At 49.7% G+C, this 11,881-nt stretch overlaps 1 protein-coding gene across 3 annotated transcripts; it reads left to right on the top strand.

Annotated features, from left to right (window-relative positions):
* The first annotated feature begins 2,988 nt into the window (after positions 1–2,988).
* On the top strand, positions 2,989–10,407 carry HMGB3 (high mobility group box 3). 3 transcript variants are annotated; one of them, XM_037989288.2, is made up of 5 exons: positions 2,989–3,073; positions 5,266–5,420; positions 5,715–5,854; positions 6,760–6,934; positions 7,413–10,407. In XM_037989288.2, the coding sequence occupies exons 2-5, from the start codon at positions 5,271–5,273 to the stop codon at positions 7,548–7,550; spliced, it is 603 nt and encodes a 200-aa protein (XP_037845216.1). In that variant the 5' UTR covers positions 2,989–3,073; positions 5,266–5,270; the 3' UTR covers positions 7,551–10,407. The 3 variants fall into 3 exon arrangements, with proteins under 3 accessions (XP_037845216.1, XP_037845215.1, XP_037845217.1); XM_037989287.2 differs by having other exon boundaries at positions 3,031–3,264; XM_037989289.2 differs by lacking the exon at positions 2,989–3,073 and adding an exon at positions 4,204–4,302.
* The last annotated feature ends 1,474 nt before the right edge of the window (positions 10,408–11,881 follow it).

The raw sequence follows: 11,881 nt of genomic DNA, 5'->3' as shown, positions 1-11,881 counted from the left end.
CTGGACCACAGGCCCTGCTCAGGCATGTTGCCGCACATAGGTGGGTATTAAGGAGAAAATCTGGCTGTGAGGAACCTCCATTGGTGAGTAGGTGGCTGGGGGGATGGGGAGGAGCAGGGAGCCATCTTGGATCTCTGTCACTCAGCGATGTCATAGTCATGTTCTATGAGCTCATGTTCTGACAATGACCAGTTTGGAGTTTAGCTTCAGACCAAGTGCTTCAGCTCCATATAAGAGGTAGCTTTCTCGAGAGCAGAGATCGAAATATTTCCTATGCAGAGGATGGAAATACTTCCTGCGCTTAAGCGCAATCCTTTCATCATTCGAAGTATGTGGGGAGAAATAGATGATCAATGGGCAGCTTTGGGGCAGTGGGGCGGGGAAGCATGGGTCTTGAGGGTGGTATCTGGGTGCCAGTTTGGGTTGAGAGATGCTCTTATTTCTCTGGTTTGTCCTTGAAGCTGCTGCCTCTGGGAATGCCCTGGGTGTACCCATACATGAGTACGAGCATACATGTGCTGCTTGTGAGTTGGCATGGGCTTGTGTGACCCTTGTCATCCATCCAAGGGCGCACCACCCTGATTCCCCCACCATGGTGCCTGCCAACTGTGCCAAGTGTCACTTGCCACCGTGGGCAGTTGCTGGGCAGTAGCTGGACCCCAACTTGGATCCCTGGTCTAGAAAGGCCTGGCAACCTTGAGAGGCTAGGGTGCTCTGGCAGAGGGCAGGTATTGGTCAGATCACTTGTGGAAACCCTGCTCCCCTCTAGGCCTTGTGGAGACAGGGGAAGAGGGAGTGGCTCGGGCAGGTCAGGCCCTGGAAACCTGGTTGTAGAAGGAGCAGGGAGGGGCTGTCTGGAGAAAAGGCCTGGCCTGCCATGAACTCTCTGAAGGGTGAGGGATTACCCTGTGTGGCGATGTTGACCTTAAGGCTCAGAGGTGGCTGAAGATGGAAGGAACTGCCATGAAGGAAGATGGTAAGCTCCCTATGACTGGTGGTATGCAAGCAGAAGGCAGGCAACCACTCAGCTGGTTCTAACAGGATAGAGGGATGGATGAGGTGGCCTTAAGATCTCTGAATTCCTGAGTCTGTAGTGGGGACCTGGGTTAGTGACACAATACCTGCCTGCTCTTGTCAAAAGCAGCACTATCTTTGCCTGTTTTTTTTTTTTTGATGGAGTCTTGCTCTGTTGCCCAGGCTGGAGTGCAGTAGCACGATCTTGGCTCACTGCAACCTCCACCTCCCAAGTTAAAGCGATTCTCCTGCCTCAGCCTCCTGAGTAGCTGGGACTACAGGCGCGCATCACCACACCCGGCTAATTTTTTTTTGTATTTTTAGTAGAGACTGGGCTTCATCAGATTGGCCAGGCTGGTCTCGAACTCCTGACCTCATGATCCGCCTGCCTCAGCCTCCCAAAGTACTGGAATTACAGGCATGAGCCACGGCGCTTGGCCTCTATCTTTGCCTTTTAATCTGGATTGGAACCCCGATGATGGGAGCCAACAGCACCAGCTGCAGGGGCTCAGGCTTGGCTGGGAGGCTCAGAGGAGTTGGCAAGAGGGGGTTAGGGGTGAAGAGGCAGGTGCCCTGTGAGGCCAGATCCTTTGGACACCTCAAACTCAGCCACGGTTTCTGGAAGCAGCATTTGGAAAATTCATGTTCTGGTGGGGCTTATTTCTGAATATAGGACCCATAAATAGCTGGATTTCTTGGCCTTTCAAAGAAAAGAAAAACCAAACTCATGACATCTCTTCCTTTGCATTATTTTCTCCAACCTTCAATCTTTAAACTGCTCTTTTTCTCACCCTTTCATTCTTTCCAGGCAAGAGCCCTCAGATACTTTCTTTCCAAATAGGGCTGATACTTGTATTCGAAGTGGAATATTTCTTCCTTGCGTGGGATTGTCCTATGCGATGTAGGATATTTAGTATCCCTGGCCGTTTCTTCCTCTTACTGAATTCCAGCAACACCTGCCAGTCATCCAGGCACAGGCCCCACTAATTTCAGAACATCCCTTACAGAAGTGACACTACGGCTCCTACACTTTGAAAAACATTGCCTGAATCCCCAAAGAAGTGACTAGCTCAAGGTCATACCACCAGCTAGTGGCAAAGTGGAGATCAAGTCAAATCCCATTCATTCATTCATTCGCTCATTCATTCGCGAAGCTTTAATTCTTCGCTCTAGGGTGTGTCAGGAGAGTAGAGGGAATGAAGGCCTGAACCGAGGCAGAGAAGAGGGTAAGAAGAAAAGTATTATTCTTTGCCCACAAAACTACAATTTCTCACAAATTCTCTGCTCTTGCCAAATTTTGTTTTCCTCTTTTAGCCCGTCGGTTCCGCAATTTCGGGCGCAAATAAAGACTTTCTGGCATTTAGTGGAAAGAGCCTAGTTGAGCACGATCCGCAGAAGCGGAATCAGGTGCCTTTCGGGTGGGCAGCGGGATCCGAGGGCCAAATCCCGAGGTCTTGGCGAGGAAGCAGCTGCCCTCCGCCAGGCATCGAGGAGCGAGCTGCAGCCGCGTCTCTCTCGCGGCGCCGCAGCCGAACCGGGTAGAGGTGGTCTACCATCGTTCCTCCGTGGTGGGCCCGGAGGTGTTTCCCCGGGCAGGGGAGCTGACTGGAGGCCAGGGGCGCCCAGGCCGCGGTGCGGCGGGAGCAGAGGGCAGCGCAAAGGCGCTGGACTTCACCTTCCCACGCCAGAGGCCGAGGCCTCCGGGAATCGCAGGGCCACCTCTTCAAAGCCCTTGGCGATCCCAGCTCTGTCCGCGGAGGGGGCTGGCGAGGTGGGCGGGGCGGGCAGGCGAGACTAGGTCTTTCCCTGTTTGGCCTCCGTAGCCGGCGCCGGCGGGTCGTTCTGTTTGAATGAATGATCCCAGCAGCCGCGCCCAATGGGCGTCCGCGCCTGCTTAATATGCATGAGGCCCGCAGCCAATGGCCAGGCGAGGAGGCTGTTTTAAACGGCAGAGCCCGCTGGCCAATCAGGCGGCTCTCGTGGAGGCAGCTAGCGCGAGGCTGGGGAGCGCTGAGCCGCGCGTCGTGCCCTGCGCTGCCCAGACTAGCGAACAATACAGGTACGTCTCGCACCGCCCGCTCCCGCCGCCGCCGCCGCCGCCGCCGCCGCCGCAGCGCCCGCACAACTTTCCGGCCCGCGCCGCCGCGAGCGCGCCCTGCCGCTGCCTCCCCCTGCCTCTACTCCCCGCTCCCTTCCCGCCCCCTCCACCTTCCCTCCTGCTAGGCGGCCGGGAAGGAAGAAGCAATTCAGGTGTTTCAACTTTTCCAACGCGTTCCCCAAGCTCCCTGCTTTCGGGGGTCGGTGCCCTCGGCGGGCGCCAGCCCGTGTCGGCCCCAGGGGCCGCAGCCGGGAACCCACGGCCCCCTAGGCCAGATGTTCCGGCAGCTGCGGCTGCGGCAGCGGGGCGAGAAGAGGGGCGGCTGCGGGCTGTGGGCTCATGGGCTCGGGCGGCGCGCGTCCCGGCGCTGGGCGGCGGCAGCGGGAAGGGGGCCGGGAGCTTCCCGGCCCGCGACGGACTCCGCTGGGGGGCGGGCGGCCGGTGCCCGCCGCGGCCGGGGGCCGCCGCGCGGGCAAACTTCGCTCCCGGGCCGGCGCCGCGCGGGCCCGCAGGCTACGCCGCTGGCTCTGCGTTAACATGGCCGTCGCGGAGCGCCCGGCGGCCCTGGGGGGCGCGGGCCGGCCGCCCAGCGTTCACCTCCCGCCCGCCGGGCGCCGCCGCCGCCGCTAACATGGCTGGCACGGCGCTGGCCTCCGGCGAGGGCAGGGGAGGCGGGCGGAGCGGGCGGCGGGGCGCCCGGCGGGCTCCGGCCTCGGCCCCGGCGCCCGCGGCCAGGGGTGGGCGGCGCGGAGGGCCGGGGGCGCCGCCGCGGGCCCTGGAGCGGCCGAACGTCATGGCTGCACGGGCGCCTTTGTTATCCCGAGGAGTGCGCCCCGCGCCGGGGGGCGGGGAGGTCCGGCCCGGGCCCCCGAGCCCCCGGGCGGCCCGGGCGGGGCGGGGCGGGGCGGGGTGGGGGCCGACGGGCGGGCGGCGGCGGCGGGGCCCGGGCCGCTTTGTTCGCCGCCGTCGCCGCCGCCCGCGCCGGCCGCGCGCGGATCAGCCATTTTAGCGAGTGGGACTCCGAGGCGCGGCGGACGCCGCCACCAGTGCCGCGGCTGCCGCCGGCCCGGCCGCACACCCCCCGCGCGCCACCACCGCCGCCGCCCCCGGCCCCGCGCGTTCCCCGGGGATGACAGCGGCGGATTTCAGGGGCACTTTCTTTCATCAGGAGGCTTTTGACAAAATGGAAGGTGAATTACGGGTGTCCCGGTGACCCGGCACGGGGGGCGAGGCGGGCTGCCTGCTGCCGGCCGGGACTCCCCGGCTCCCGGTCCCGCCCCGCCCGGGCCGCCGCTGCGGGGCTCTGTTGGGCAGCCTCGCGGGCGGCTGCTGCCAAGGGGAGCGCTTTAGTTTTACATGATGACCTTGGGTGTGGGAAAAGGAAAAGATGGCGGGAAGCTGGGGGGGTGGGACAGGGACGATGACATGCCGCAGCTGAATTTTTATTTGGAAACTTTGGAGAAAGTGTTCTGGGCTGGACCTGCGTTCTGGGTTACAGATGAGCACGACTAGCCCTTTTGATACAGCCTCCGCCTTTAGATAGTGATGAAGTGATGAATTGAACTAATAATACGGGGATACCTGCTCACTTTCCAGATCTCCCGTGTTGTAAAGCCATTTTTTAATAAGCCAAAACGCATCAAAAATAGTGACAATTTCAGATATCCCCTACATATAGTTCTCCTGCTTTGGTCTTGTGTTCAGCAGTGGTAAGAGTGTTGTTTTTAATTGCGCAACAGCAGATGACCAGATAGTCTTAAGTCATAGATTTCAAGCTTCTATCACCCCCACCAAATGTGTCCTCTCCGTGTCCTTCCCACTTTGTGATTGTAGTTTCCAAAACGTAGCAGTTCTGTAAATGTAACGCTGAGTATCCTACTTGGGTCGGCTCCATTTGGAGAACTTGATCGCTCTTGAGAAGTAACTCGCAAACCAGCGCGCTTCGTGCTGGTCAAAAGTTAAATGACAAGCGACAGTGAAGCTGATTTCTTTCCCACTCTGCCTTCTGCCACTGGTGTCGGGCACTGGGGGAAGGGGACTTCCTAACAGCAAGTGTAGTTTTAATTTTGCTCTGCCTTTGGTACATCTTGTAGTTCTTGTCAATTCCTCCTTACTTTTCCTCATTGTATTTCTTTGTTTCTCTTCTGTCACAGTCAGGATGGCTAAAGGTGACCCGAAGAAACCAAAGGGCAAGATGTCTGCTTATGCCTTCTTTGTGCAGACGTGCAGAGAAGAACATAAGAAGAAAAACCCAGAGGTCCCTGTCAATTTTGCAGAATTTTCCAAGAAGTGCTCTGAGAGGTGGAAGGTATTTTTCTTTTGTACCCTTCAAACTAGTCTTAGTTGGATTTCTCACTTTGGGGTTACTTACCTTCAGAGTTTCTCCCAGATGGCTGCTTGCTTCCTCTTTTACTTTTACTTAGAATCATTTTGCTTAAGAATTTTGTGTGTGTGCTTTTATTTCTTTAAGGCCCTGCACAGGTTTCAGGCCTTTACTTACCCCCTTTTGCAAGTGGTTCTAGCAACTGCCACTTAAATCACAAGAAACTGAATAGGTATATGTCACTGCATCGAGGGATTTAACGAGTCCTGTTCTTTGCAGACGATGTCCGGGAAAGAGAAATCTAAATTTGATGAAATGGCAAAGGCAGATAAAGTGCGCTATGATCGGGAAATGAAGGATTATGGACCAGCTAAGGGAGGCAAGAAGAAGAAGGATCCTAATGCTCCCAAAAGGCCACCGTAAGTGACTATAGGATTCAGGATAACAATTAATACCTTTTCTTCTGCTTGGAGGATTTGGTTTTTTGGTCGTCCTGTATTTCATTTCAAAATGAAATATTTTTTAAAAGATACTTAAAAGATGGCGATACCTCTGCAAACCATTCTGTACTTGGGCTTTACGATGCAGTGCCAGCGTTGTCTGTGGTTAAGGCTGAAGTGTTTGTGGGCTGTGCGTGCACATTCACAGTGGTTGTCTATTGGCCTTTCCATTGTGAAGGAGACACCCCAGTTTTGGTTGTCAGGGTCCTTGAAGTATGTTCTTTATGCCTTTCCCAGTAATTGAAGGACTGAGACAGTACTATATATATATATATATATGCGCGTATATATACGCATATATATTATATATGCATATATACACACATACACACACACATATATGTATTTGAGATGCAGTTTCGCTCTTGTTGCTGAGGCTGGAGTGCAAGGTGTGATCTCGGCTCACTGCAACCTCTGCCTCCTGGGTTCAAGTGATTCTCCTGCCTCAGCCTCCTGAGTAGCTGGGATTACAGGCATGCACCACCATGCCCGGCTAATTTTTTAATATTTTTAGCAGAGACGGGGTTTCTCCATGTTGGTCAGGCTGGTCTGAAACTCCGAACCTCAGGTGATCCGCCCGCCTCGGCCTCCCAAAGTGCTGGAATTACAAGTGTGAGCCACTGCACCTGGCCTAGCACCATATATTTTTCTAACCTTATACATTTGAGAACCTACAACTTTGTAGCATTGTATATGGTATCATAGATTACTTCACTTTAGGGAGAAGTCATAGTGGTAGGAGGGAGTGCTACTCAGGAATGTGGGATTTCAACTTAAACTCACATTTTTGTGGTTTCTCATGTAATTTATGTAATTCTTCCAAGGTCTGGATTCTTCCTGTTCTGTTCAGAATTCCGTCCCAAGATCAAATCCACAAACCCCGGCATCTCTATTGGAGATGTGGCAAAAAAGCTGGGTGAGATGTGGAATAATTTAAATGACAGTGAAAAGCAGCCTTACATCACTAAGGCAGCAAAGCTGAAGGAGAAATATGAGAAGGTAAGGTGGGGCTGGTAACCTGGACTGGCGAACAGGCAGTGACTCTGGTATCAGTAGGTTGCAGGGCATGTTGCAGCTTTGCTGGGCTGAGTACTTAGCATAGCACTCAAGGGCCCACCCCCTGCAAGGTAGCTCTGGGTGCTGGTGTTCATGCTTTTTTTTTTGACAGGTCTTTGTTTTGGGAACAACTTCAGGCTTGAAAAATTTTGCTTACTCTTTAAGAGAAAAAAAACCGATAACAGAGGATTTGATAGTGCTACTAATGTAACTTGAAGGACCTTGAACACCCATTAACTTTTAAATTCGAATGGCTAAGAACCGAATTCATATATGGAAACATACTTCAAATATATATGGTAGCAGCACTGTCTTAACTTGATTTCTATTCCTGTCCTCTTACCTGAGATGAAGATTGCATGTTTCTGCTTTCTGTTAAAACAGCCGCATACTCATTTGAAATGTGTCCCTGTTCCTCTAGGATGTTGCTGACTATAAGTCAAAAGGAAAGTTTGATGGTGCAAAGGGTCCTGCTAAAGTTGCCCGGAAAAAGGTGGAAGAGGAAGATGAAGAAGAGGAGGAGGAAGAAGAGGAGGAGGAGGAGGAGGAGGATGAATAAAGAAACTGTTTATCTGTCTCCTTGTGAATACTTAGAGTAGGGGAGCGCCGTAATTGACTCATCTCTTATTTGAGAAGTGTCTGTTGCCCTCATTAGGTTTAATTACAAAATTTGATCACGATCATATTGTAGTCTCTCAAAGTGCTCTAGAAATTGTCATTGGTTTACATGAAGTGGCCATGGGTGTCTGGAGCACCCTGAAACTGTATCAAAGTTGTACATATTTCCAAACATTTTTAAAATGAAAAGGCACTCTTCGTGTTCTCCTCACTCTGTGCACTTTGCTGTTGGTGTGACAAGGCATTTAAAGATGTTTCTGGCTTTTTTTTAATTTGTAAGGTGGTGTTAACTATGGTTATTGGCTAGAAATCCTGAGTTTTCAACTGTATATATCTATAGTTTGTAAAAAGAACAAAACAACCGAGACAAACTCTTGATGCTCCTTGCTCGGCGTTGAGGCTGTGGGGAAGATGCCTTTTGGAGGGGCTGTAGCTCAGGGCGTGCACTGTGAGGCTGGACCTGTTGACTCTGCAGGGGGCATCCATTTAGCTTCAGGTTGTCTTGTTTCTGTATATAGTGACATAGCATTCTGCTGCCATCTTAGCTGTGGACAGAGAGGTCAGCTGGCATGAGAATTTTTTTTTTAAGTGCGGTAGTTTTTAAACTGTTTGTTTTTAAACAAACTGTAGAACTCTTCATTGTCAGCAAAGCAAAGAGCCACTGCATCAATGAAAGTTCAAGAACCTCCTGTACTTAAACATGATTTGCAACGTTCTGTTATTTTTTTTTGTATGTTTAGAATGCTGAAATGTTTTTGAAGTTAAATAAACAGTTACATTTTTAAAACTGTTCTCTATTATAACAGTCAATTTCTGACTCAGCAGTGAACAAACCCCCATTCCATTGTATTTGGAGACTGGCCTCCCTATAAATGTGGTAGCTGCTTTTATTACTCAGTGGCCAGCTCACTTAGGGCTGAGATGGAGAGGGCTACTTGAAGCTACTGTGTGGTTTTGTTTGTGTCTGAGTGGCATTCAGATGAAGTCTGGAGGAGCTAAGAAAAGGACATAGGCAAGGGTCAGTAGCCTTCCAAGGTATAGGAACGTGGGTGATTAGGACTAAGGCTATCTAGGTTTAACTGTTGTCCCACTTCTACCCCCTATTTTGTGGGGCCAAATGTATTGCTAAACAGCAATTTCAGAGTGTATGGTGTGTCAAAAATTCAGGCCTGATTTTTTTTTTCTCGTTCACCCCTATCCCCCCCCCTCCGCCGTGCTCCTGGCACATACCACATTATTTGTGGTGCCCAACATTTGGGATCTTGAGCCTGCTGCTGGTCTCCTGGATGCCAGTGAGGGTATGTGGGATGGGGGTGGGGGCGTAGGGGACAGTATCCATTTTTTTGCTCCTACTTTACTCCTTCAAAACACCAAACACCCCAGGGAAGATTACAGGCTCCATCTTGGGCCACCTGAGCTATGGGGCAGGCTAATGGAATCAAACATTTCTAAACACTAAATGTATCATGAAAAGTTGAATGGCCTACTCATAAATTTTAGCTCATTCACTGGAAATGTAGATTGATGTTCAATGTTAAACTGGAAGAAGCTTGGTTTGTGTGTCAGTAGATATATTAGTGGGTAGTGTAACATTTTATCCAGGTTGGGGTGCGGGGAGATGGCCACAGTAGCAAGCGGTGACACTACCATTTTGAAGGCTGATATGTATATACATCATTACTGTCTGTAGCAATGAAAGATACAGTACTGTGTTGTGGGTGAGTGTTGCTATTGCCCAGCATTAATATTTGGGCGTGTATGTTTGAGGCTATGAGACACGCAGGAGTGTTTTTGTGGTATTAATTTTAAGAGAAAGCAGCTTTTTCTTAAAATTCACTGTTCAGAAACTTGCATGTCTGGAGGTAGTGTCCTCTCCACCCTGTCGGGTCCTGGATGAGTACAAGTTATGGTCATGGTCACAGCCTGATCTCTATGTATTCATAGCCATTCCCTCTCCCATCAGAACTGTTTGTCCTGAATGTGTGCTCTAGTTCTAGAAAATGAACACTAATTTAAAAAACTCGGTTGTGAGGTTTGCCCAGAAGCGCTTGCTCCAGAATTGCCCCTCCTGCTTCAGCCATGTCCTTGTCACTTGGCATTCTAAGCTAAAGCTTTAGCTTCCCAATTCATGATGTGCTGGGCCAAGATTCGGGAGCTGTTGCCAGCCTCGTCAAATATGGAAGAGAAACAACCTGTAGTCAAAAGGGAGTGATTTGTTAAGTGGTGTCTGTCTATCTCGTATCTACATGTACCAAGCAGGGAAGGCCAAAGGATGGAAAGGGGTAACTTTTGTGCTTCCAAAGTAGCTAAGCAGAAGTGGGGAAGCAGTTTGGCCAAATGATCTTTGATTAGGCAAACATTGAGTTTTAAAGAGGCCATCAAGTTGAGGCCACTTGGTCCATTAGCTGATGCAGCAAGATCACTACTCAACGTTTTCACACTGTCACAAGATTGCTCCTCTAATGGAATAATGCCCTAGTTTCTCTGAGATGCGGTAAGTGGCATGATGTTACCTAAGGCTTAGGCTTAGCTTGATTTCTGGGCCCACTATATGTGTTCTTAAGATGCCAACCTGTTGCTTTTTTTTTTTTTTCTTTCTCCATTTAAAAGGATAGTACCTACTCCCTCTAACCACCTCACCCCATTCTTGAATGACGTTTTATCCTTCGGAAAGAACAAGGCTGTGATGTAGTGACTATTGTCTGTGTCTCTGTGTGTCTGTTCTTGTCACAAATGTATTTGGGGACGTTGGATGCATTCATTTTCTGTAATAAAGTTTCTTAATCACTTCCCAAAAAGTAATCAGTGGGCTGTCTGCAATCTGTTTGAGATACTGAACCTCTGTACTTTTTGGTTGATTATCAAGGTTTTAGAAGTACAAACTTTGTGGTAACCATAGATCTGAACTGCTAACATTTAGTGGAATGATACCATCAAAATGACGCAAGTGTTAAGGACTCCAAAGCCCCAAGATCAACCTCCTGGCCAGAGGCATAAGGAGGAGTTGGCTCTGAAGCCCTGGACCAGGATAAATAGGCAATTTGCAGGATGCTGACGAGCTACTGTTTGATAAAGTGGTTGAGTACTTGTAATCAGCCAGCCCTGACCACCAGGGCTCCTCGAGGCCAAGGGTCTGAGCTTAGTTGGCTGACTCAGCCATGCCCAACAAGGAGTTCTGGATGAGAGCTATGGGGACTGCTTGCTGTTCTTGGCTCCCAGCTCAGTTTTCTGTGGAGCCCAAGGCTACCTGGGAAGGAAAGGCCATTGAGCCAGCTTGGTAGCCCCAAGCTTCCCTTACTGCTTCAACCAGAGCAGCCTCCCCTGCTGTTTTATATGTGGGGCATCCTACGATTTCAGCTTTCAAAAGAAGCTGGAATACCATATCAATAAAAGGAAAAAGACACTTGATCATCTCAATAGACACAAAAACCTTGACAAACACTTTCATGACAAAAACAAGTAGAAGGGAACTTCCTCTACCTGATATAGGACGTTTAGGAAAACCCATGGGTTTATTCATCGTTGTATTAGGAGTTCTAGCCAGGGCAATTAGGCAAGAGAAAAAGAAAGCATCCAGACTGAAATTGAGAAGACAAAGCTATGTCTATATGTAGATGATATGATCTTGTATACAGATAACCATAAAGAATCTCCAAATAAAACTGCTAAAAAATGAATTCATCAGCTGCAGTATACAAGATTAACATACAAAAACTAGTAGTGCTATATACCAGTCACGAACAATATGAAATTAAGCAAACAATTCTCTTAAATATCTACAATAACATCAAAAAGAATAAAATATTTAGGGATGAACAATATAAGTGCAAAACTTACATGGGGAAAAGTACAAAATATTAAGGAAATAGACATTCCACGTTCGTGAATGGGAAGGGTTAATATTGTTGAGATGGCAATACTGAAATTGATCTAACGCAATCCTATCAGAATCCCAGCTGGCTTCCTCTAGTAGAAATCAGGCTGATTCTAAATGTCATATAGAAATTCAAGAGATGCAGGAGATACCCAGATCAATTTTGAAAACAGTTGGAGGATTCACATTTCTTGATTTCAAAACTACTTTATTAAAACTTTTTTTTTTTTTTGAGACGGAGTCTTGCTCTGTTGCCCAGGCTGTTGTGCAGTGGCACAATCACAGCTCATTGCAGCCTCAACCACCCAGGCTCAAGGGATCCTTCACCTCATCCTCCCAGGTAACTGGGACTACAAGTGTGCACCACTGCACCTGGCTAATTTATTTATTTATTTATT

This window comes from Chlorocebus sabaeus, chromosome X, assembly GCF_047675955.1.
Source record: "Chlorocebus sabaeus isolate Y175 chromosome X, mChlSab1.0.hap1, whole genome shotgun sequence".
Taxonomy (NCBI): domain Eukaryota; kingdom Metazoa; phylum Chordata; class Mammalia; order Primates; family Cercopithecidae; genus Chlorocebus; species Chlorocebus sabaeus.
Note: the sequence above shows the minus strand (reverse complement) of the source record. Positions and strands in the feature narration are given on the sequence as shown.